General features: G+C 40.3%; 1 protein-coding gene across 5 annotated transcripts in view; it reads right to left on the reverse strand.

Moving 5' to 3' along the window:
* Positions 1-27,858, reverse strand: part of LOC118749737 (splicing factor 3A subunit 1) — a 147,724-nt gene that overhangs the window by 74,912 nt on the left and 44,954 nt on the right. For 3 of the 5 annotated variants that reach the window (XM_036484529.1, XM_036484523.1, XM_036484516.1), the window contains one exon: positions 24,515-24,688. In XM_036484529.1, coding sequence (XP_036340422.1) covers positions 24,515-24,688 — 174 coding nt within the window. Of the gene's footprint in view, positions 1-7,585; positions 7,894-8,234; positions 8,402-24,514; positions 24,689-27,858 lie in introns of those variants that run through there. The other 2 variants (XM_036484534.1, XM_036484539.1) reach the window with 2 other exon arrangements.

The raw sequence follows: 27,858 nt of genomic DNA on the forward strand, positions 1-27,858 counted from the left end.
GCATAGGATAGCTGACTTAAGGCTGCGATGCCATCGCTCGATTAATCCATTTGTTTGCGGATGATAAGGCGTAGTCCGCAGATGTCGAATGCCCAGGCACTGAAGTAGACTCTGGAACAGGTTGCTCTCGAATTGACGACCTAAGTCTGAAGTGATGTCGAGTGGGACGCCAAATCGCGATATCCAGCCTCTGATTAAGGCTGTAGCTACAGTTGGAGCGGTGCTGTCCGGGATCGGAAATGCATCAGGCCACCTGGTGAAGCGGTCAATCACAGTGAGACAGTACCGGCAGCCGTCAGAAAGTGGGAACGGCCCTACGATGTCGATGTGCAAATGTGCAAAGCGCTGGCTTGGACAAGCTCTACGTTGCAGTGGAGAAACTGTGTGACGGATTACCTTATTACGTTGACACTGGATGCACTGCTTTGCGAACTGGCGGCTGTCGCGCTGTATGCCCGGCCACACGAAACGTTCTGTCATCAACTTTGATGTGGCCCCCATTCCTGGATGTGACATGTTGTGAGTTGCTGCGAGGACTGCCTGTCGGAAACGTTTAGTGATGAACGGACGTATACGACCAGTTGAGAAATCGCAATATACTTTCTTTGTACTGAAAGGAAAAAGTAAGGTAGTTAACTTAAGCGAATGATTGACTTGCCCGTCAAGGAAGTAACGCAACTCTTCGTTGGTGGCCTGATCCGTTGCTAGATCTTCGTAGTTGATTGGCTCGGATGTGATCGCTTGTATGCGGGACCGCAGATCGGCGACTACATTTTTCTCGCCGGTTACGTGACGGATATCGGTTGTGATTTGTGCGACGAAATCCAGCTGCCGAGCTTGACGATCCGACGCTTTTTCAGGACGTTGGCGGAAGGCGAAGGTCAAAGGCTTGTGATCGGTGTAGACATGACATTCCCTTCCTTCAAGCATAAAGCGAAAGTGGCGAACGGCAAGAAACATTGCGGTGAGCTCCCTATCGTAGGTGCTGTACTTTTGCTCGGCGCTTGAAAAACGTCGCTGGAAGAAACCCAGTGGTTGAAGCTTGTTGTCGACCAATTGATGTAGCGCCGCTCCTGCAGCATAGTCGGACGCATCAACCCATAAGGAGAGTTGAGCATTTATAGCTGGGTGCGCAAGTAGCGTGCAGTTTGCCAAATCTTGTTTGCACGCTTCGAAGTGTCTTACGTTCTCTTCGGTCCACTTCAAAACAGTATTGTCATTACGCTTATTACCTGGAATCATCTTGAACAGAGGTGCTTGGTGTACTAGCGGGTGAGGCAAAAACGACCTGTAAAAATTTATCATCGCGAGAAAACGTTTAAGGTCCTTGGCTACTGTAGGCTGCTTGAATTCTGTGATAACTTTAACGCGGCTGGGAAGCGGCCGAATACCATCTTTGGTTATCAGGTGTCCCAGGAATTCAAGCTCCGATACACCAAGTACCGTCTTCGCAGCGTTAATTGTCAAATTATTTTCACGTAATCGCTGAAATACTTTGCCAAGGTGCGACTGATGCTCTTCAGAAGAGCTTGACGCGACACAGATGTCGTCGAGGTAGATGAAAATATTTTCGAAGCCGCGAAAAACTTCGTTTATAACTCTTTGGAAGGTTTGCGCTGCATTGCGCAATCCAAAGGTCATATGCGTAAACTCATATAAGCCAAACGGTGTAGTAATGGCTGTCTTGGGTACGTCATCCGGGTGGATTTTAATTTGATGGAACGCCTTCCTCAAGTCAATTTTTGAGAAAACTGTTTTACCTGCTAGTATATGAACAAAATCGTGGAGGAACGGCAGGGGGTATCGATCCGGGACGGTCACAGCGTTGAGTGCGCGGTAGTCCCCACATGGCCGCCAAGAGCCATCCGCCTTGCGCACCATATGTAGGGGCTCGCCCAATCGCTACTGGGTGGCCGACAAATACCAAGTTTCATTAATAGTTCGAATTCTGCGCGGGCGGCCACCAGTTTCTCCGGGGAGAGCCTTCGCGGTCTAGCATAAACAGGTTGAGCGGTGGTGATAATACGATGAACCACTGTCGAAGAACTTGTTGCGTCTGGAGCTGGTGGCCGAGTTATGTCGGTGAACTCTTTCAACAGATTTGAAGTCAATGCTTGATTTTATGGTTGAAATGTTGGTTGTGTTGAGTAGCCCCACTGTACAAACCGTTTTCAGCGCTGTCTTCCGATCAAGTAGACGGCGCCCGTTAAGGTCTGGTAGAAGATCGAAGTGCGACAAAAAATCGGCGCCAATAATTGCTTGGGTCACGTCCGCGATGACGAATTTCCACACGAATTCTCTACGCAGGTTGAGGTTGAGTTTTAACAAAACCTCGCCAAATACTTGAATCGGCGAGCCATTAGCAGCAAACAGGTGTGTATCCGATGTTGAAACTCGAGCCAGCGTCGAGCTCTTGGGTATGGTTGACACGTCTGCACCGGAGTCAATTAAAAAGTGGATCTGAGTTGATGTGTCAAAGATGTCTAGACGGCGGTTCGATGGCATTTCAGATTGTTTGCCGGTATCTAAAATGCCACTGGCTGAGCATTGCTATTGGGCGTTATTCGCTGTTGGCTGCCCGTACTTACACGGCTGCCTACATTTTCGGGCGTTGCGGCCGAACTTGGAGTGATACCAACACAAATCGCTAGCACCGCCACTACTGGCATCTCGGTTGCGTGCCGGAGTCCTAGATCTGGGGCGACGCACCTTCCTGCCGTTTGCAACCTCATCGAAGCGTTGTCTAAGCGCAGCTACCTCGGCTCGCAAGTCTGCCTCAGAGGTGTGTGGTGGATTGCTTACCTCGTGCACCTGCCCTTCACGCAACTGAAATGACTCGCAGATAGAGTCAGCGATTTTTAATTTATCCACCGTTGGTACGTTGGTGGCGATGATGGCTGCCTGCGCGTAGGGTGGCAAGCGACTGAGCCATAAGTCATGTAAAATACTATCGCTCAAGGTAGTCCCGGCGGCGCGCTTCATCTCGTTGAAGAGGTCGCTTGGGCGACGGTCACCCAAGGGCATATCGCGGAGCACGCGCTGTAGGCGACGTTGTTGGCTTTCGGCGAAATTTTCTGATAGTTTAGTGCGAATGTACTGATATTTTTGCGTAGCTGGCGCAGCGTCGATGATGGCGCGCAGCTCCATTAGTTTGGCCGGCGGAACGCTAGCCAAGACGATATTGAATTTAGCCGTGTCGGCGGTAATGCCCGTCGCCTCGAACCAGAAATCGAGGGAATAAAAGTAAGCGTCGATTTTATCGCCTGACATCGCGGGCATTGGAATTCGCGGTGCAAAATTCTGTGGTGGAGGATGCTCCCTGCTACCTTCTCCATCTGTAACCATTCTGCTATCGTCCAAGCTCATCGCAGAAATTTGCTATTTTAAAATATTCTGAAAGTTGATACTTAGCGAGTGGTGCTCTTGCTTCGGGGTCACCAGTGTGGAGATTACGATACTAAGAAAAACACGTGTGGTTCGGTGGAGCGCAAGAATAGAAGAGAGTGTAAAACTTTATTTTTCTGTTCTACTAACGTGAAAGGAATGACAGTGTAAAGAAGAATGTAAGTTAGAGCAAGGTTGCATTTTGGTCGTACGTATCGGCTTTTGTGGTGTTGCCACATATATGACCCACCACACATAGATACGTATGTCCATTTATATGTATGTATATCGCATAAAACGATTAAAAAAAAAACAATTAGCTATGTTTAAGTCGGAATTTTTTTTTTTTAGTTGACCATTGACCCCGGAATTTACGATAGGGAATTTATTTTTGACGAATCGAAACAGTTTGGCTCTTTTCAGCAATACTTGGAGTTGAAAACACTATTTCATTTAGGTCTCTATTAATTTTCGATCGCTAGATATTTTCTTTTATAAACAATTTTTTTTTTGTTGAACTTTGACCTTGGAATTCACGGCCGATAAACCTTTTTTTGAAGAATCTGAAAAATTTTCCTGTATTCACCAGTATTTGGGCTTTATAATGCCGTTTTGTGTATCTATCTGGTTTGGATCAGGAGATATTTGATTTCGTCCATTTTTTCCCAAAACAGAACACAGTTCGGCGTCGCGGGGGAGGTATGCGACTGGGCAGCACAGCAGGGGCCCACATAGTCACTCGTCCAATCACGCGTGTTACGAAGTCCTGAGCATGCCCTAAAGTGGCACCAGCCAGGGCAGGAGTTCCACTTGACTGATGTCACGTTACGGTATATTCTTGACTGATAAACTGAGCAGATTGTCGGAGGGACTAAGAGTTGTCGGCAGCGGTGTGAGGGTGCTGTTGTGTTTGTTTGTGTGTCTATAGTTGTGTTGTGTTGGCGTGTGTTGTGTTGGTTCTGTGCTGCACGGACGGGTGGCGGTTTGCCGTGGAGGCGGGCCGATTCGCACAGCATGGGGCCACGAACGACGTGGTCCATTGCCGGTGCGTACGTAGGCCCGAGCAGGTACGCAGATGACTCCACCCGTCACAGGCATTACACCTGACCGAAGTGGAGTTTGAATGCAGTCGTCTCAGTCATACGCAGCAGGTGTAAATTTCTGGCCCTGGGTTGGACTCTATGCCGGCCCTGAACGGAGCAGATGTAGCCCCAATATCGAACAACGTTTGATGGATTTCGCCTACCTAAACGGGGTTAGATTGCCGAAACAACAGCCCTTGCTCGGGTAAAACCCGAGTCAATCCGGTACGTAGAACCTGCGGCCGCGGTGTCAAAATGTTCGGTAGCAAGCAGAATAGGCCTGTAAGTAAAACTATGTACTCATGTATTTTTTTCTTCAGTCTTTAATGCCCGTGATTAAACATTGCTCTAGGTATCATTTATCATTTATCATAATAATTACCTAATTTGAATAAAAAATGTATAAATTAATTTCCATATGGTTTCTTCTTCATTTCAAAACTAATTTTTGTGTTTAAGTTCTACTCGTTTTTGATGTTTTGGAGAGTGGGGCATGTGTGTATGATTGCCTGGTTCCCAAATCACATACACACACACACACACATATTTAGAGGTTTATACAACTATTATTTTTTCTTCGCGTAGAAACTTCTTTTATCAAGTTTTGCGAGTTTTTTTATGTTTTGGTGGGTGGGACATGTATTTACGATAAAATAAATAAAATAAAATACAATAGCTCTGAGTTTTCAGCATCCCAAGCTACGATTTAGAGAAAGAAAATCAGAGGTACCCGACAACTTCAAAATAACATCGCTCCGGCGAACCTGGGCTCTATTCTGTAACTGTGAGAAAATGTAGTGTACACCGAGTGCAAAACTCACAACTAACAACTCACCGACTAAAATTCAGTGAGTTTTTCCGAAGAGAATTGTACACAATTTTGACAGTTAAAACTCATTCTCACACATGCTGAAATGCAAAATGAGGAAGCTTACACAATTTTTAACCGACTTCCAAAAAACGAGGAGGTTATCAGTTCGTCGGAATATTTTTATTTTTTATTTTTATTTATTTCTTTTTTTATGTATGTTACCGCATAACTTTGGACCATGTCAACCGATTTCGATAATTCTTTTTGCAACGGAAAGGTAGTGTCTCAGAGGTGGTCCCATACTAATTTAATTGGTTTAGATCCGATCATTGGATCATGAAATATATAGATATACAGTGACGAGCAAAACTGTAACATGGAGTAACACTTTTTATTTCAGCCGTCGCTATCTTTCCAAGTTCTAACGACATTCATACTGTTGTTGTATACTTTTATTGGTACATCTTTGCTTCCTCTGTCATAACGATTTGAAGTCAATTCAACAACATTAACAAAACCAGCAGACAAAAATGTAAATTAAGGCAAATGTTACAATTTTGCACTCATATATTTTTAACAACTTTTTGACAATTTTCACGAAAAAAAAAGAATTATTAACACAATGTTCAGTATGCTTTTGCTTTTTTTAGTTCCTGGTTGCAATTTGGCATATCTAATGTGTATCTCTGTAAAAATTCTGGAGGTATAGCCTCCCATATATCCTTGGCTTGATTTCACAGCTCATGTACTCCATTGGACGGACTTGGATATTTAGTAAGCTGCGCTTTTAGCTGATTTCGCAAATTATCGATGAGATTCATATCCTCGGATTGTGGAGGTCATTTCAAATCGGCAACTTTTCTTTTCTTCCAGTCTTTGCGAACATGTGCAGTGCGTTTTGGTTGATTTTTCAGCAGAAACTCTAATTTTTTCGACTACATAGTTCAAATTTTGTTGAAATATGAACAGATACTGTTCCTTACGCATAATGCGTACTAACGGACCAACAATATTTTTGAAATACAACCCCAAACTATTATTGACCGACCACTGTGATTCACAGTTTGCCTTGCATGATGCGCTTAGGCTTAATTTGGGCCTTTGATCCAATACTATGCCCGGCCATCTGATTGAAAGCGATTAATTTAGTCTTGTCAGTCCAAATAACCCTCAATTAAATCTTAAAAATGTGTGTTTCATTGCATTCTGTAAGGCCTAACATATCCCAATAGGCAACGGTCCGATTTTCGTGCGATGCAGCAAAACACTGCCACACTCGCACATGTATTTTGATCAAATTTGCTTTTTTCTTCTTTTATGATCCATTGCGCTCAGTTTGGCTATTTTTCGCCTCACTGTCTACTGATTTGCATTAAATTTTAATACCTTAAGCGCTTCTGTAGTAGTGGCTGCAGCGCTGTAATATATTTTGACAGACTTCCTTTGTCCTTAGTAACACTTTTGGCTATATTTTTTCTCAGTCTTAACATTTTCATGTGGCAAACTTCGCAATTTTTTGCCACTTTCCCTGCGGTCCCGCCTTTCCGCAGTAAATCTATTATTTACATTTATGTTTCCTGATTAACCATATTATTTATTGGTGATCACTTCTTGAATAAATTGCAATGTAGAAAAAAGTCATCTGACTTCCAAATAAGCAAAAGATAACTGTAAAATGCCAAACTGAGAGTGAGTGCAAAACTGTAACATTTGCCTTAACTTACATTTTTGTCTCCAGGTTTTTTTATTGTTGTTGGATTGACTTAAAATCGTTATGAGAGCGGGAGTAGGGGTGTGCCAACAAGAATATACAACAAAAGTATGAAAGTCGTTAGAACTTTGAAAGATAGCGGTGGCTGAAATAAAAAGTGTTACATCATGTTACAGTTTTGCTCGTCACTGTATATATTTTTTTTTAAGTCGGTTTTTTTTTTGGTAAAAATTACTTGTTTTAAGTCGGTTTTTTTTGCTAAAAATTACCTGTGGCAGTTAAAACTCATTCTCTCTTCCTGAATCGCAAAATGAAGAGTGCACACAATTTTCAGTAAACACTTGAAAACTCACAGTTACAGAATAGAGCCCCTGGTCAATCCATGTACTTATTTTGTGCTATTCGTTTAATCTACTTTGTTTTTTGGTGGTACAAGATTGAGAACCGCTACTCTATATACTACGTTCTTGTACTATGGATGCTTCCTCTGCTTTTTGGGCACATGATATCACTATATCGGGTAAAACAAAGCTATAAATTAAAACAATTTAAGAAAGGCTAGCTTACCTCTTAAATACTGAATACAAAGAAAAAGTATACTTTATTATCATAGTTTTATTTTTATTTGCACGTACTATATGTATGTACTTATAGAGGTGGCCAACCAAATAGGTCAAAAGCTTTCTTTATACGTTGTTTTCTTTGGCCGACGGGGTTTCCTGATTTTTCTGTTGTTGTAATAGCATACATATTCCTTAAACTGTTTGTCGAATATTGCTGAATTAACAGTCCCTGGACAGATGCTATATGAATGTATGCAAATTTGGGTTGTCCGGTTGTGTCTTGAGAACGAGTTTTCCTGTTGCAATACATTTCAAAAACGTAGTACGATGTGTAATACGAAACTAAAAAATAATACTTATTTGAGTTAGACAAGCTAAAAATTCATTTACACTAGAGCCAAATGCGTAATTTGGGCATAAATTAGGAAATGCGACGCATTCCTCCATGCTATTATATACTGCTGTATTTATTATACAAGTTTATTGAACGCGTTTAAAAACAAAAGCGCGTAGTTATAATCAAAATAAAGTGGATCGAAAGTTAATGCCAGCTTTTTGACAAATTTCCAATGGGATATCTTTCAAAAAAGCTGCCACTAATTTTAAAGTCGACTTTATTCTGACATTTCGATTGAATTTAAAAGCAATATAAATTACATATTAAATTTTTGGGGAAAACGTACACAACCAAACCTTATCTTTAATTATTTGCCCGCTGCGGTATACATATATCGAGGATCGGAGTTATTTATTTTTTCCGCCCACCACGTTCTTTTATTTGTAGATGTATTGTTGCACCACTAAGTATATTATAAAATGCCATGGTATTACTGTCCTTAAAGAACATTCCCTGAAAAGAAAAGAAAAAATGTGTTATTGGAAACTTTTTCATGGCAGAAATTCACTCAGATATTTGCCATTGAATGCCCAGGGGTAACCGCTATTAGAAATACTTTTTATGTTTTATGAGTCCAAAATAGCACGCCAGTCATTTCTCTTCTGTGCCAACTTACACCAACTGAAAATGCCAAGTGAAGCCAAGTACTTCTCCACCTGGTCTTTCCAACGCAGAGGTCTTTCTCTTCCTCTCTTAACTCATTTCGTGCCGCGCCATTCAAATATGAATGACCCTAATTTTTCCATGGGGGCTGCGTCATTCAAATTTGAACGGCGGTTACATGCTACAGTAGGCCATGTCATTCAAAAATTAATGACACTCAAATGGTACATGTACGCTAGTGTGGACCGAAAATCCGTTTTTTTAGAATTATGAAATTATGGTTCATTATGCTTTAAAAAAATCTGTGGGAAATTTGGAATTTTTTGGTTTGGGCTCGCCCCCAAGTCCATCAAAGTTCAACATGCTCAAAAAATAAAAAAGAATCAATAAATTATTTAATGAATTTATTTTACTAAAATTGCAATAATCTTCTAAAGTATTAGTCCAATATAATTTGGTATATGGACCATTTTTGTAGAGAATCGAAGTTAGCTAAGAAAATTTTTTTTTTAATTTTCTTGTGATTTTATGACTGATTTATAAAAACAAGAATATTGTAAATGCATTTTGGTAATTTTCCAGAAGAAATTGAAGATGTTCAAATGGTTGTCATTCATATTTGTATGACGTGGCCAGGCATGGAAATTTTTATCAAATATGCATGACGCCTATATTGAGTTGTTTTTTATGATAAATTGAAGATTTGTACGATAGAACTATAAAGTTCTTTTTATCATAATTGTTTCAATTAAGCTTTCACATTTATGTTCTTCTTACTGAAAAAAACTCATCAAAAATTGTCAACACGTGCCAAAAGTGCCCAGAGCGTGAGGAACGCAAATAACCACATTTCGTGCCCGGAGTCAACAAATCAGCTCTAAACAATGATTATACGTGTAGTGTATTTATCTAATATGGCTAATAAAAAGGGAAGACAAAAATATGCAAATGAAGATTGCATATGCAAATGCATATTCTGATACAAAAGGCATATTTTGGCGAAAATGCATTAAAGTGCAGATTTTGGTAATAAATAAATTAATTTTCGCATAATTTCATCTGGCAATACCTTTGCGTAGATAGCCAGGGTTGCTGGCGAGGTTTGTTTAATTGATAAAAAGAAAAAGCTGTCAAACAACGGAAAGTCCCGTTATTTTCTAGTAAAAAAATTTTACTATACTTGTAAAAATATTTCGACTGTTTTACAATAGTGAAGTTTGGCGCTAATCCCGTGTTTGGTGGTTAAAAAATTCATTGAAAATATGCCGAAAGAGAAAGAATATTTGCGTTCGAATTTAGCGAAAACTGTTCACCAGTTTCCAGGTGTGTTGCGAACTGACCAGCGAGTTTTATTCGGCACCTATTGTAACTGCTCAATATCAGCAAAAAAATATTTTGTGTGAAGCAACACCTCAATACGGACAAGCACAAAGAAGCATTGAAACGCAAAAAAAACTATTCAGCCGCTTCTACCAAATTGTATTGAGGAAGAAGTTGGGTAAAGCTTTTCTCGAAGCTAACATTCCACTTAAGAAAATAAGTCATCCGAGCATTAAGGAATTATTGGAAAAATACACCAAGTTCAAACTGCCAAGTGAATCTATCTTGCGCTCGAAGTATGTGCCCATTTTATACGAAGAACGCCTTCAATATATGCGATCAAAAGCCAAGGACAGAAAAATATGGGTCTCAATTGATGAAACGACGGATGAAAGACAGCGATTAATTGCCAATTTTATGTTCGGCATATTAGATGGTGGCGATACTGAAGTAGGGAAATCCTATTTACTCAACATAGCTCAACTGGATGCGTCTAATGCGAGTAATGCAGCTGCATCCTTCAACGATTTTTTAAATTTACTGTGGCCAGAAAGTTAAATATGTATTAACTTTTGTTGCAAAAATAACTTAGTTTTATTTTCAGTACATTTTTGCTGTTGTAACAGATACAGCAGCCTACATGTTGAGTGCAGTTCGATCTCTCCAGATATTATTTCCGAGAATGATACATTTAACATGCTTTGCGCACGGCATTCATAGAATTGCAGAATTCATAAGATCAGAATTTCCAGACGTTAATGCACTATTTGCAAATGTTAAAGCAGTTTTTTAAAGGTATACATACATACATATGTATTCATATATTCCTTTTTTTATAATTAAAGGCACCATCACTCAAACTCGCTTTTAATACGAAATATCCACAACTGCCACTACCACCAAATCTCTCTCAAAAACTCCAAGAACCGCTTCACAAGATGTTTCCATTGTTCATACCTCCGCGCCATACACCAGCACAGGCATGATGAGTAACTTATAGAGTGTGATCTTGGTACGAGAGAGGACTTTATTTCTCAATTTCCTACTTAGTACAAAGTAGCACTTGTTGGCAAGAGTAATTCCCCGTTGGATTTCATGGCTGACAATATTATTGGTATTTTCAAACTTGTAACTGCCGTGTATGCAAAGACGCGTATGCTCTGACTGTTTGTGTGATGACAGGAGATACTTCGTTTTGTCCTCGCTCACCACCAGAGCCTTATCAAGTCCTCGCCACCGTACTTGAATAGCTCGGCTGGCAAGCCGTCAGATCCAGCAGCTTTGTTGTTTTTCAGCCGCATAATCGCTGTTCGTACTTCGTTATAATCAGGCGGTGGGACATCGACTCAATCGTCATCGACTGGGGGCTCCAGTTCGTCTTCTAAACTTCTTTCAGTGCTGCTGCCATTCAATAGGGAGGAAAAGTGTTCCCTCGAAAATTTAAGTACGTTCTGGACATCGGCATCCATCTCTGTCCCTAAAGTTGGAGGGACGACTATACTAGCCCTAAAAGCTTCAGATCCATTAGCATGATCCCTTCATGCTTCACATCCTCTGCCTTTGCATCAACATGCCGATCTGGTAAGGAAATCTTGTGAAACGGTTCTGCAAAATCTAGTTGCCAGAACTAGCAATGCCACCACTCGGAATGAACCAGTACAGAGATATGATTGTGGCCGCAAAGCAAATGTTGGAAGAATATATGAGCCGTTTATTTTGACAGTGTCATAAGTCACCTTTCCAAAAAAAAATCGAGTTAATGATAATACTAGTTACAATTTAACGGTATCCGTTCATTAAAAAATGGCATTTAAATGTTGAGAAGCAATGAGGTTTTGTTCGAGAGAAGTTTAACTAATCAGCGTGTAACGTAGCATTCACTACGCTACAACATTTGCAGCCACAACCTACCACAAATCTATCCTACGTTGTAAATATGTATGAACATACGACATGCTTACCCACATACACCAGGCATGTACATTAGAGTGGTCCAAAAAAATAAAGTCGGAGTTTTAATGCCGGCACACCCTAGGATTGATCCATATCGAAAAAATATACCCCTATTTTTTTATTTTGAAATCAAAAAATATTTAGGAAGTGCTCAAAGCGTTCAAAGTTTTCCATGTATTTTATATGGAGAAAAAACAATTTTTCGTAGGAATGGTATAAAACTCTTGAAACTCAATATTTTTCGACCGGAAAACTATGGTTCTCTTCAGGAGACTAATATCCAATAGTTTATTTAACCATTTTTTATGATTAAAGATTTTTTATTGGTCCCCCCATTGCATTTTCTAAGGGCTTTGGAGGACCTATAAAATATAGTTACCATGAAAAAATTTTTAAAGAAACAATTGAGTATTATTATTGGGAATCTCCTGAAGATAAGTAAAGTTTTCCGATCGAAAAATATTGATTTTCAAGAATTCTACACTATTTTTACGAAAAGATGTTTTTTCTCCATATAAAATGCATGGAAAACTTTGAGCGCTTTGAGCACTACCTAAATTATTTTTTATTTCAAAATAAAAAATATGGGTATATTTTTTTCGGTATATAACAATCCTAGGGGGTGGCGGCATTAAAAATCCGACCTTATTTTTTTACATGCATTTTTGAACCACTTTAATGTACATACGATGTATATAGAATATTCACAGCGCACATACACACACACACCAGCATGCGTTCAAAATAGAATGCGCAAAAGCAAAGCACAAGCAGGCATGCGCTAAAAATAGAATACGCAAAAGCAAAGCACAAGCAGGCACTTTTAAAAATTTTTCAGCTCGTCTTACTTCGCAACCGACTTGTGCGACGACGGGTATAAGGTTCTCTACAAGTGCTCATCAGCTATCAGTCTCCGTAGGTAAGGGAGCGCGTACGTCGCCTTTTGGCAGATGAGCGCAATCCTATCGCTTACGCAGAACTCCACATGGCCGAGGGGACTGTAGGAGGGGTCGTCGCAGAGTGTAGATGCATCGTCACACTTTGTAGACGTTGTCGTTGCTATTTGCAACGATGTACTCCCCTCGTACAGGTCCCAAGGCCGCCGTGGAAGATCGCACTCACCCGTACCGCCAACCGTTCCGCACCTACATCGTTAGCGTGCAACTACGAGGGGTAACACAGCTGTTTGCTTAGGGCCCACTAATCAGTCTCCGTAGTCTCCGCATTACAGGCCGCTACAAATTACCGTCATTGGAGGCCGCCGCCACTATCACCGTAAGTCATCACCAGCTGGGCCATTACAACCTCGCCTAGGCCAACCCCTCACCATCCGCCAGCCGCCTCCGATAAATCGCCGGAATCCAGGAGCGCTGCTCCTTCCGTCCCACAAGCTAGGGCCGCTGCCGCCGCCTTCGTTATTAGGGCCGCTGCCACCGCCTTCGTTATTAGAACCGCCACCTTCGGTATTGGGACCGCCCCGGAGCCAAAGATAGTTACCCGTCATCGCTATTGAGGCCGTTGCTGCCCCTCGTCGCAGGCCAGGACCGCTGTCACCGTCGCCGTAGAGTATCACCGTCGCTATAATTGCCGCTACGCTCACCGTCGTCACCGAGTATCACCGTCGTTCGCATTGCCGTTGCGCTCACCGTCGCCACCGAGTGCTGCCACCCTCACCGTTACCGATCCATAGCCGTTGGTATTCTCACCGTTACCGACCCATAGCCGCTGTTACTCTCCCTCTCTCTCACTTCTTGGACGAAAGGTTGCCGGCGCTCTGGCCATATCTCGCCTCGTGTGTGTGTGTCTCCGTATTACACTAACTATTGTGTTTTTTTTTTTTGGTAGGGTTTAGTGGGACCTCCATTGTACCCTGGGTCGGCTGAGCGTACCTCAGCCTTCGACAAAACCCACCTCATAAGCGTTATAACGAAGGTTTATTTTGAAAGTGGTATAAGCCACCCCAAAAAATCAAGTTGATAATAACACTGATTACACCAATCAAAAGTTAATTTTTAGACAAAAAAAATATTCTCACAAAACTAGCAGCCAAATATAGAAATAGAATAGAAATAGTTTTTCTCTTTGGTGTCAGGATTTTTTTAAAGGACTTTGAAATTTCAAAGATGTGATTATTTCCAATGGAGTTCAATGGGGTATAGTCGTTGTGCTGGGTATGTAGTTACAGTTGCACGGCTATACTCAATCCCGAATCCCGACCTCTTGCGTCCTCGTTCGAGCAACGTGAGCGTGAACGTCTCGGCAACGTGAGCAACCCGTGTGCGAAATGCGGTAACCAATCCGAGTGGAGCCTTGGGTCACGGCAGAAAGAGAGGGAGCTTCGGTGGGGCCAATCCGACTTATTCGGTTTAAGGGCGCACTGAAGTCTGCAGCGTCTGTTCACCAGTACGTGCGGCTGCAAGCGGCTCCCTACATAAACGTACGAGTATATTTGGTCGCGAAACCATCCCCGTCCCAGCAATGGGTTGTGCGCCGAATTTGGAACCCGCCACGTAAAAACCACTTCCAGTGAAAAAAACAAAGCCTCGGATGAGACCCCTCCTTATGATGACGACCACGGCAAACGTTTAAAGGACTACGATTTGAGGGCATGCACCTGGAATTTCCGGACCCTTAATGGGGAAGGTGCCTCTGCCCGGCTGGTAGATTTCTTCGTAAGGACAAAAACGGACATCACCGCCATCCAAGAAATGTGTTGGACGGGGCAACGCAAACAATGCCTGGGGCCTTGTGACGTCTACTACAGCTGTCATGTAAACTGGGTGTTGGATTTGTGGTGGGAGAGACACTCCGTCGCCGAGTACTGTCGTTTAACCCGGTGGACGAGCGCCTAGCCACAATTCCGCTTCTAAGCGAGATTGTTCAACATCTCGCTCATCTGCATCCATGCCCGACGGAAGAGAAGCATGAGGTCTCTTCTATAAGCGTTTGGAGCGCACGTACGAGCGCTACCCCCGCCACGATATCAAAATCGTGCTTGGCGACTTCAATGCCAGGGTGGGCAAGGAAGGGACCTTTGAAACCATCGGCGGAAAATTCAGCCTCCACGACGAAACGTCCGACAACGGACTGAGGCTGGTCGACTTCGCCGGGGCCCGAAACATGGTACTATGCAGTACTAGGTTCAAGCATAAAAAGATCCATCAAGCTACGTGGCTGTCTCCGGGTCGAAAAACGAGAAACCAAATCGATCATGTTGTGATAGACGGAAGGCATGCTTCCTGTGTTTTAGATTTACGTACACCCCGAGGCCAAAACATCGACTCGGACCACTATCTTATTGCAGCCAAGATACGCACCCGCCTCTGTGTAGCAAAAAGTGTACGCTTATTTGGGCAAGGCAAGCTTAACGTTGAATAGCTGTTAACGTTGAATAACAAACAGCCTATGCATTCGCTAGTCGACTCTCTCACCTGCTCTCAGAGAGCGCTTTTCAACAAACCGACATATGCGAGCAGTGGAACCACATCTCCCGCTCATTAAGTACCGCCGCCGAAAAAGTAGTCGGATTTCAGCGAGGAACAACTGGTAAGATGAGAAGTGTCCGGCAGATGCAGAGAAAAAGGATCCGCCTACAGGGCCACGCTGTGATCGGGCGCAACGCGCCCTATGTGGGACCGCTATAGCGAACTGAAGAGGGAAGCAAGGCGTATTTGCCGGCATAAGAAGAGAGAGGCCGAAACACGTGAGTGCGAAGAGATTGAAATGCTAGCCGACATAAGGAATGCCCAAAAATTTTACCAGCGAGTTAGACGACTTACAGAAGGTTTCAAGACCAGGGCGTACTCCAGCAAGGACAACAATGGCGACCTAGTTACCGATGTTCAGAATGTACTTAAATTATGGAGGGAACACTCTTCCACCCTACTGAATGGTAACAACAAAGCTGCTGAAGCTGACAGCCTGCCAGCTGAGCTATTCAAGTACGGCGGCGAAGAGTTGATAAGGTGCATGCATCAACTCTTAGGCCGAGGCCACGCAATGAGCGGCAAGCGGCTGAGCGGGGCCATACAAAAATGCCAGTCAGCCGCTCAGAGCATGGCCTCGGCTTTATGCAGAATATGGTCAGATGAACGCATAATCGACGTCTGGAATTTAAGTGTGTTCTGCACAATCCACAGAAATAGCGGATTCGCGCCAACTTTCGCGGATCAGCCTTCTAAGCATTGGTTATAAGGTCTTATCAAGTGTATTGTGCGACAGACTGAAGCCTCCCGTCAACGAACTGATGTGACCTTTTTAGTGTGGCTTTAGACCTGGTAAATCCACTATAGATCAGGCATTCACAATACGCCAAATCTTGGAAAAGAGAAAACGATGGACACACTCCACCTATTTGTCGACTTTAAACCGCTTGCGATAACACTAAAAGGAGTTGAGCAATACCACCAGCTCCGTAAGAATTGGGAAAGACCTCTCCGAGCCGTTCGCCACAAAACGGGGTTTCAGACAGGGCGACTCCCTTTTATGTGACTTCTTTAATCTGACGTTGGTGAGATAATAAGAGCTGCAGAACTGAACCGTTCAGGAACAATCTATTACAAGAACGTGCCATTGCTGGCTTATGCCGAGGACATCGAATTCATCGGTAACAAAAATCGGGAAGTGTGTTCTGCCTTTTCCAAGTTGGATAAGGAAGCAAAGCGAATGAGTCTGGTGGTAAACAAGGACAAGACGAAGTCCTGTCATCAAACAAACAGTCAGCACATTCGGGCCTTGGTACCCACGTCTCTGTTGACAGTTATAATTTCGAGAAAGTAGAGAATTGCGTTTACTTGGGAACTAGCATTAACACCGATAATAATGCCAGCATGGAAATCCAACACAGAGTCACTCTTGCCAACAAGTGCTACTTTGAACTGAGTAGGCGATTCAGGAGTAAAGTCCTCTCATGCCTGTGGTGGTATATGGCGCAGAAGCATGGACAATGACAACAACCGATGAGGCGACTCTTGGAGTATTCGAGAGAAAGATTTTACGAAAGACTTACGGGCCATTACGCGTTGGCGACGACGAGTAGCGCAGACGATGGAACGATGAGCTGTATGAGCTTTACAACGACATAGACATAGTGCAGCGAATTAAAATACAGCGGCTCCGCTGGCTTGGCCATGTCGTTCGAATGGTCACCGACGTTCCAGCTCTGAAAGCATTCAACTCGGAAGCCTCTGGTAGTAGCAGGGGAAGAGGGAGGCCACCAGCGAGATGGAAAGACCAGGTGGAGAAGGACTTAGCTTCACTTGGCATTTCCAATTGGCGTCAGTTGGCACAGAAGAGGAACGACTGGTGTGCTCTGCTAAACTCGGCCAAAATCGCTCAGGCGGTTACAGAGCCAAATAAGAAGTAAGATTATTATTTAAAAAATGCTGTGTAATTTGGAATTACCGTAAGGGTAACAAATGGAAGAAAATATGCTGTACGAAAAATATTAAGTTTTTTGTACATAAGGACGAATTGGTATTGAAAATTTTCTTTTAAAATTTTGTCCTTGAGTATCCTTGCGAATATGCAGGATTTATTTTTGAAAAAATTGTCGGCCGCTGTGGTGTAGTGGTAAGTAGTGCGCGCTTCCACTCCGTAGCACCTGGGTTCAAATCCTGGTCAAAGCAACATCGCAAAAAATATAGAAAAAAGGGTTTTTCTTAAGAGCGGTCGTCCCTCGGCAGGCAATGGCAAACTTCTCATAAAAATAAAAATGCAATCGCCGTTCGGAGTCGGCGTAAAACTGTAGGTCCCTCCGCTTTGTGTGACAACATCAAGGCGCACGCCACAAGTCGGAGGAGAAGCTCGGCCAAACACTAACATATGTGTAAGCCCCAATCTATTATTATTATTAATATACACACGACCACATCTTCGAATTTCGGTAAGCTCAGCCGATCCAGAGTCGAGTAAGGTGCCACTAACCCCCAGTATACACCCAGAGGATGGGGAAGACAGTCGCAGGTGCAATAAGAGGAGTAAAGGATGTACCTTACTTCAGGACCAACAAAAAAACCTGACGGCGGTAAATAAAGTAGACCTATGAAAGAGTCTAAAACAGAACCAGCTGGAAAAGGGGCGAACACGAAAAGCACGCCCCAGCAGGCAGAAAAGTTAGCGAAACGACGGTACTGTGAGGTGACCAGAGATCAGGTCGCTCTTGTAGACGAAGCCACAGGCAGCGGAAAGCCCGTTCAGGAGAGGTGGGCCGAGATCGAGTAAAAACTCTATGAACGGGTGGGTTAACTTGTCTTCCTTAGGGAGGAAGACATCGACATCTCATTGATTCAGGAACCTTGGGTAAGGGGCATGGGGGTTAAAGGACTTACTGACGCCCGCTATAACCTCTTCTAACCTGGTAAGTAAAGTAAACCCCGCGCGTGTATATTGGTTAAAAAACCCATTATTATTTCGCCGTTTAGCCATCTTCGGCAGCCAAATGCGGAACCGGGGTTTCTTGGGTACCTCTTCGGGTGGGATTAGTTTGAACTTCGAACCCTCCCAGGCGTTGCCGAGCTCGAATACGTACTTCCTAGGAATTCCCTACAGAACTCATCTTTACATTTTAAAATCCCACTACTCAGGGACTCACTGGAGTCAAATCCTGCAATCAGATTGTCCGGGTTTTCAAACCGGTAGTCGCCCACCCGTTCATAGAGTTTTGCAAGGAATCCTTTTCCATGGTCACAAGAACCCCGAAACGCATTTTACGTTTTTTTTCATACAATGATGTTTTAAGGTCATGAGATTAAAAAAATAAATAAAAGAAATTTACTTTTAAACGTCGCACTTAAGGGTTTTTACCAGGGACGTGAACCGGTTTTGAACCGAACCGGTTTTGAACCGGAAAATCGCCTTTTTCTATCAATTAAATGAACCATTAACCGAATCGAAATTTTCCACAAATGATTGATCCGAACCGAAAACCGAACCACTTTCTATAAAGGTTTAAAGGTTCGTTTCAACCAATTCTCAATAGATAATGTACCCACTTGTTTCTTTTTGTTAAACATGGTAATACCTACCATGTTTTTTTACCATGTGACAATATCAAATGTAAAGGAAACCCATCTCATTTGACAGACACTTGACCCTTAACCTTACCCGTTGTTGCACTTGACCATTGACATTTAAACTTGCGCGTTATTTTTTTTTTCGAACCGTTGAACCGACCCGAAACTCCGGTTTAAAGAGCAAAAAAAACCGCTTTGAACCAATGCAAAAGTGCAAAAACGGTTCGAACCACTGAACCGAACCGACCAAATTTCTCATCCGGTTCACGTCCCTGGTTTTTACCAATATATTCATTTAGATTATATTATTTCTTATAACTCCTTGATTAACTTTGCGTCAATGCAATTGTTTGTCAATGAATAATGACTTAAAATTTTCGGTAAGAAAATGCAACAAAACTAACTTATTGTAATTTATGACTTGGTATTTATTTTGTCTGAAAATACAATTTATGTAGGTACTTTTTTGCACCAATATGATGAGTGCCAACATTCTTCATCGTACTGATCATTATTGCTAGATGATACTGAATGAAACAAAAGATTTATCACGATAACATAATGTGAGATTTAAAAATACATTATCTATTTTCCAATGTCTTGATTTGTAGCCCGTAGCTCAAGAATGTGAGGCACAGGGTGGCTAATTTAATCATAACTATGTATATGTTTAACTTTACAATCCTCTTTAAATTAAAATTATGTTATATATTCAAATAATTAAAAACGATGTTTTTAAACGCTAATAAAAGAAAGCGTTATCAATAAAAAACCAGTGAAATATTTCAAAAATAAGGGTTCCAACTTGTTTTATTGAAATTCAGAACATAACTTTTTAAACAAGTCACCAAGGCGAATTCATATAAGGTGGTATAGATTCAACAAATACAACAATTACGTGTATTTTGTTTTTGCTTTTAGCTGATCATTGTCAAATTTCAGCTTTTCTTCTCCGAATGAAAAAGGGCGACAGAAAATGCAAACACTCTCGATTTCACTCACTCACTAGCAAAATATAAAATTTTGACAATCAAACGCTACTCACAGCTGATTAAACAACACCACCTTATATAAATTCTCCTTGCAAGTCACTCTTCACAAAAATATTTACTTAAACCTGTCACAATCTCTCTAGAGAACGAAAATTAATTTATACGCAGCGTTAAAAACTCTAATTCCGGTCAACGGTGAACATTCGCGGTGAAAGTTAGAAATGTGAGAAAGACTGGGAAATGCTTTGGGGAATGTTCTCTATCGAATGTAGCTACTTTTTCAAATTTTATTCCAATTTTGCTAAGCTAACTTATGGTCGCCTAGATCGTACAAACACCTGTATGTGCGTCGGTTTTGAGATCAACGTAATTTTTCATTCAATCTGACCTTTAATCAGAGCTGGGTCGTAATGATTCCTTTGAGATTAAAAGGAATTTATTACTTTTTCAATTCCTTAGAAGTAATTTCAAATGTATTTTTTTTTTTTAATTCCATTACAAGGAATTTCATATTCTACTTGAAATTAATTACGTGCTAGTAATGTAGTTTTTTCCAATTCTTTTGAAAGTAAATGAGAATGTAGGTATTTAATTTTTTTAATTGAGTTGAAAGGAATTTAAAAATAAAATTTTCGTTTCCATCCAATTCTATTCCTCAGAGTAATTCAAAAAGTGTTCAAAAAAATGTATTAAATAATTTGATGGCTGATGAATTGCAATAGCTTTCTTCAATTTCTTAGTTTCGAACTCTCTTGAATAAATAACTTATACCTTAGTAGTATCACTAATTGGACTTTAAGATAGCTCAAGAACTTAACCTGTAGCGGTTAAGATTATAGGATAATCGTTAAATTTTCCGGATCTTACAGGGAACGTTCGAGGCAGAAGTCTTGAATATTTTGCATGGACCGAGAACAAAATGTACGACGGAAACTAAATGTCGATCTCGTAGCTTTGTTCCCAAGAAAGCTCAAAAACCCAAACCGAAATGAGAACAAACCCTTGGGGAAAGATTTCACAAGAACGAAAGTGAGAACATAACTGTCCAGAACGTTCTCAACGGGAATTATATAAGAACAAAGCCCTATGGAATGTTCCCAAAGATAAAAAAAACGAACAATACTTAAGGGAGCATTTCTAAAAAGAAAAAAGATCCGCAATATTCTGGCAAAGTTCAAAATGAGACCAAAAGTCTAAGGAACTTTCTCTCAAAGAACCATTTGGAAACTAAAGTCTCAGGAACTTTCTGACAGATAACGAAACGGGAACAAATCTTCTCGAAACTTTTTTTCTCATAGCGTTCCATTAGTTTTAGAGCTGTATGATGATTGAATCTGTTGTTTTCATTCACATTTAATTCGTTTCAAAAATGTGATTGGTTTGATTTAAAAACTAAAATAACTACTTTTGAGATTTGTTCATTACTTTAAATACAACATATGTGGTGTTATTGAATGCTAGGGAAAAATCACAAAGAGAATGTGAATGTACCTTGACTGTAAATTTTCGTTGAATGAATACACCTGTAATCATTCAGTACTACACAAAAAAAATATGCCTTGACAGTAGAAGAAAGTCTTAATAGTAGAAAATAGTCGTGTTGGTTTTGCTTTTCTACTGCCGCTACAATTTGGTAAAGCATTACCTATGACCAAAAGTACGTAACAGCTTTCATTAAGGTGGGCTCAAAGAGATGCGATACTACAGGTGCGATAAAAAAAAATTTACGATATGCAATCAACACAAACCTTTGCGGTATATGGGAGTGCTCAAACAGATGCGGTATACCGGAGCGATACGATGCGTTCAAAAATTCTATTGCAGAAGGCACAATTGATCACACGATATGAGCGACTTGTAAATTGTAGAGTTCTGAAATTGATTTAACAATTCAACTCGTCCATTGTTGCTCCATATTATACTATTTGAAGTATTCGGAATATAATGATCGCACCTATTTGAGGGCCTTTGCTTTCGCACCGGTAATATCCAGCCATGTTCTGCAATACGATTCGAATCGGAATAGGATTTTTTTCCGATTGTTGCTGTTCTGCATTCCGACAATCGGATATTATTTCCGATTCCGCCTTGTTCTACATTTCGATCCACATCAAATCGAATTTCTATCGTAAATATTCCGATCAAGTAAAAGAAAAAAAAAAAACAAAAATATAAATGTAAATAATCAAAGGAAAATTTTAAACTTTAGCGAACAACGAAAAATGTAAGTAAACTAATTAAAATTGGCAATAGTTATAATGCAAAAATAAAAAAAAATTAAACTGCGACAGCTTGAGTTGGAGCTAGAGCGTTTCGAATTTGAAAATAGTAGAAAGTCTTAGAATGTTATTTTTTTGCGTAAATTGTTTATTGTTTAATTACAAAACTTGTTTTAATTAAATAGGGGTAATTTTATTCGCAATTTCGTATCCAATTATTTGTGCTTCACTTTTCTGTTGGTGCAAATGTATCTACTTCCCTATCTACATACTTCGCTATCGTTTTCTTCAACTTCTTCATAGTCAAATTCAGGACTGTAGTGCCGAAAAATGTTATGCGGGCAACACATTTATTAATTATTTTCACAACCTCTCATAGTTTGTACTGCAAGGTTACTAATAAACACTGAAAACGACTTTGGGGAACTCCAATACTACGTGCCGAAGAATGGAGCTGTTCAGGATGTTGTGGAAGTGGTCCTGGATTGCAGTTGGAATTGCATTTGCAAATTTTTTTCTTGCTGCCATGGCAACCGTGTGCATGTTATTGTTGTAAATTTACAAATGCAACGAATATGCAAATCCAGGAGAATATGCACAAAATCCTAAACAGCCCTAATGTATTTGATTAAATGCGTGTTGTATAGACCGTGGCTATGGATTTATATACGGTGTCAACAGAAAAGGTTCCAGAGCATACACGGCATTGCCCAATAACCACGAATGACGATCACCACCTCGATATTTAATCCCCATTAAACATCGTTACCTACATCACCGACTCCATGCACACAAAATTGTGTCGGTACCGTCGGCAATGGTACGGTGCTCCTTCTCAAAGCGATGTTGGTCCATTCGTTGTGCTCCCAGGAATGGAACTTTTTGCGTACATAAGGCTGCCAGTCAAATATAAAATTATACTTTGAAATTGCAAAAGAGAAAACAGTTGTTTGCATACTACATACGCAGAGTCTGGTAATTATATGGGATTACTGCGATCGCGCAAAATTATTTGCCTCATTATTTCATTTGTTTGCTGCTCATTATTGGGCAAAACAGCTAATAAAACCATTGAAATCATTTTAGTTTTCACTTTTTAATTTCTTCAAATGAGTTTTGACACTTCAGAACGCAATTGACAAGTAGGAGGTTTGTTCCTTTTCTTCTACAACCGGATTCGATATTAACTTCGAAACAAAAGTTCCGAACGGATTGTGGAACAGCATTTAAATTCCGAGTCGGAATTGAATTCCGATTCCGATGCGATTCCGACTCGGATTGCAGAACAAGGCTGATCGCATCTGTTTGAGGCCACCTTTAATCAGTCCATGAGTTTTAAAGCCAATTGCATATTTTTTTAAGAAAATTTGCGTCAACTTCATATATCGCACGTTTAATAACATAGAGATATAACTCAAAATTTACATGTTTGGAGATTTCATGATGCAATTAACAAGCTAAGCCTAGTCAGGGTACACGTTTAAGCCTAGTCAGGGTACATGTTTAAGCCTAGTCAGGGTATACTAGTGAGAATTTTGGAATTAATTTAAAATAAAGGGGATTCGGTTCATTACTCAATGTATTTAAGTCGGCATTGCCGATTTTTTCCTCACTCATTCGTTCATTTTATTTAACCCTGCTTATAAACTGTATGTTTTTAGCAGGCTTTCTAATAGTTACATTTGAGTTTACATGTTTGAGGGTTACATAATTATTCGCAAATGTATTAAAAGTGGATGTATTTTACAAAGTATTAAAAAATAAAAAGTCGCAAACAGTTAACAACATAGAGGTACACCATCCTGACTGTAAATTGATATAGTCAATTGGAATATATGCATTGGATTGCTTTCAGATTCTTTTAGAAGTGGTCCTAGGTAGTAGTCCCTAAAGGAACAATAAATTTGGCACTTGAAGAGCAGATGCTCTAGGCTTTCCATTTTATCTGAATTGCACTGCGTACATAAAGCAGTTGGGTATATTTTATAAACCAGGCCTTCGATGCAAAACCTTATGTTGTACTTCGTCGCCAGGCGAACTTGGGCAAACATTTTACTCATGTAGAAGTTTTTCCTAAAGAGAAGATATGGGGCCACACTTTCGTCGAGCGATCGTAAAATTTTGCAGTTCATGGAGGGAGAATTGGAACAGCTTAGTACATCCTGAAATTTTAAAAGACGACCAATGCGCTCAAAAGCTTGTTGCTCTAAACCTTTTCAGGCATCAGAGCTCAGCGTCTCCCATATATGAGATAAACCAATTTTGTTTAAGAATTGGTTGAATTGTGTTACCCAGTTGTATTCAGGTTCCGCATTTATGTTTAAATGATAATAAACCAATTTTTTTCTAAATTTCTTTCACTATGTTCATTTTCAATTCGATATTCATATTGGATACCGAAAGTTCGCCGCAACGTTCGCTTATTGGGCACTTATAAGGTTGCAAATTTGTATATATGAAACTTACCTCATAAGAAATTTTTTGTTTCGCAGGTGGCATTCCCGTGTCATCTTGAATCTTTGCTTTGAGATTGGAAACAGTATCTGAGAGAGATAATGAAAAGGCAATAGTTTGTCCGTTCAGTTTCCATTCTGACTTATCAACTACGTTTGGAATCTGTATTTGGATAGTAATAGGACTCTGAAATGTAAATTAATAAATTTAATTGTAACACAAATTTAATAGATATATTGACTTTAAAAACATAAAATTTTAGTATGTTTAAATATTCATAATATATCAGCTGAAGCCATGGCGCAATAAACAAGATGAAGTAATTAGGCAGCATTCTCTGTTCATTTTCTGAGATTCGGCTATCTCATAGAACAATGTTGCTTTTACCATCAGACGAGGACGTAGTAAATTTGTGAAATTTTTAATTTTTGGCTAGCATTGTCGTTAAAACGTATTAATTTTTATTTTTTTTTTCTTTTCATTTATTGGTTTATCCCAACACAACAATTTTACAATTATTTTATAGTGCTAGTCACGTGCTAACAATTTGTGGATTAAATCTAAAATAACATATGTATATGATGAAATAGGAGTCTTCATCAAAAGTGATAAGCACATAAAAAGCAAATGAACACAATGGACGAGGTAAGAACGGAACGTAACGAGCCATATAAGTTAAATTATAAACAATTTATACAATTATTTACCAAGGTGCGTTCATGTAAGAATGCAGATAAACTGATAAATGTAAGCAATTTATCCCTTTATCATATATGAATATGTTTGGGAAACAGAAGAAAAAAGTAATAATAATAAGTAGGGATGTGCCGGATAGCCGGATTCCGGATATCCTGTAAAAAATAACAGCCGGATTCGGATATCCGGTAGTCTGCTGCCCTTAATAAGTTTCACAATATTGTTATATTAGGTTTTTTGTTTAGCTAGATTATCTGCTTTTTTTTGCTTAACTATCCAATACGTAATTAAGAATATGTACACAATTTTTCCTCCGAAATCCAAGATATGATATAATCCTATATTAAACCGCATTTATCGATTATTTTTGGTAAATAGAGGAGAAACGCCAAAGACAAAAGATAAGCAACAATGAACGCCGCTAACGCTGACGACACACAATCAGTTTTGCCTTTCAATTTCTCACACACATTGCTTGTCAAATATCATCGAAATTGAAAGCAATTGCGTAGGCTACATTCAATTTGAGAAGCAATTTCATTATTAACATGTCGTCTTCAAGAAAACAATGTAACTAACTAGCTTCCGAAGACCATTTTCCATTTTTATTTCCATTGTAGATTAACATTTAAGCATGCAGAAGCTTAGTATTTTTTTATTTTCACAAAATTCCCATACCGATGCTGAACAACTGATCAAAATTGAAAGGGAAAAATTGAAAACAAGTTGCCCATTCAAGTAATAAATAAGAGAGTGTTAGTGAAAATGTGTGAGTGTATTGAAAATTGAAAGGAGAAAATTGAATGTGTAACGTCCCGGTAAAAAAAAATTAGTGATTGATTTTTTTTATTTAACAACGTGTCGAAAAGCGAACTAATATGCATGCCCCGTAAGGCTCCATTGTTGCAATATTTTGTGACACACGTTTCAAAACTCGGTTTCTTTTCTGACATAAATAAATCTAAAAACTGGGTAGATGGTGAACCAAATAATTCGAAAATATAGGCCCCTTTATGAGTTGCATTCGATCTACGACTGTGGTCGAAAGCGCTGATCGAACGAATTTTCATTTAGTATTATGACGCACATTCGATGAAGAATCACTATTGTGAATTTCGCTCGTTTAGGATGTTCACAATAGTATCTTTTTCACGGCCGGATATGCCGGATCCCGGATATCCGGCACATCCCTACTCAACCAAATAAAAGATAACTTTTATTTGTGATTTGATTCGTCAACCAAATCAGTAATCAAATTGATTTGTGATTTGAATCGGCCTCCAAATCAGAAATGAAATTGATGGGTGATTTGAATAGCCCTCCAAATCAAAAATCAAATTTATTTATGATTTGATTTGTAGAGCGAATCATTTGATTTGCGATTTTTCAACTAAATAATACTCTTTAATGCAACGGGACTTCGGGATGTTTCGGAATATTTGGGACTATTTCGGGTTTTTCGAGACTATTTCGAGATTTTCGGTGTTCTCGAAGCTATTTCGGGATCTTCGGGGTTTTTGGGTCCAATTCGGAATTTTTGTGACTCATTCCAGATTTTCGGGGCTCTCGGGACTATATCGGAATCTTCGGGTTTTCGAGATCAATTCGGAATTTTTCTACTACTTCGAGATTTGCGGGGTTCTAGGGAATATATCGGAATTTTTGGACAATTTCGGGATTTCTTCGGGATATTCAGGAATATTTCGGGTTATTAGAGATTTTCGGGGTTCTCGTGAGCATATCGGGATCCTCAAGCTACTGCGGGATTTTTGATTTACTTCGGGGTTTTTCGGATTATTCCGGCTTTTATGAGACTACTTGGAGATTTTCAAGATTTTTGGGACTTTCTCGGATTTTTTAGGAATTTTTTGACTACTTTGAGATTTTGAGAATTTTTGGGAATACTTCGAAATTTTCGGGGTTCTTGGGAATATAGTGGGATTTTCGGGACTATTTCCGATTCTTCGAGACAACTTCGAGATTTTCGGGTTTATCGTGACCATATTGGGATCTTGCGGCAACTTCGGGATTTTTGAGACCAATTAGAAATTATTGGGGTTATTTCGAGTTTTCCGAGCCCACTTCGAGATTTTCGGGTTCTTGGGACTCTATCGGGATCTTCGGGACTACTTCGGGGTATGTGGACTATTTCGGAATTTTCGAGACTTTTCGGGTTTATTTCGGGTTTGGCGAGAATACTTCCGAGATTTTCGGTGTTTTTAGGACTATATCGAGATTTTTGGGACTACCTTGAGATTTTCGGGGTTCTCGGGAATATAGCGGGATTTCCAGGAATATTTCTGATTATTCGGGACTGCTTCGAGATTTTCAGGGTTATCGGAACCATATTGAGATCTTCGGGAAAACTTCGGGATATTTGGGACCAATTCAAAGGTTTCGGGACTATTTCCAGTTTTCCGAGCCTACTGCCATTGAGACTGTATAGGGATATTCGGGACTACTTCGAGGTATTTGGACTATTTCGGGATTCTCGAGACTTTTCGGGATTATTTCGGGTTTTCGAGACCAATTCGGATTTTTTGGTACTATTTCGGGTTTTTCGATACTACTTCGAGGTTTTCGGGTTTCTCGGCACTAAATTGGGATTTTCGCACTATTTCGAGTTTTGCGAGACTTCTTCGGGATTTTCTCTCGGGGGT

Source organism: Rhagoletis pomonella, unplaced genomic scaffold, assembly GCF_013731165.1.
Source record: "Rhagoletis pomonella isolate Grant_MI unplaced genomic scaffold, Rhpom_1.0 Rhpom_scaffold_00001, whole genome shotgun sequence".
In the NCBI taxonomy this organism is placed as follows: domain Eukaryota; kingdom Metazoa; phylum Arthropoda; class Insecta; order Diptera; family Tephritidae; genus Rhagoletis; species Rhagoletis pomonella.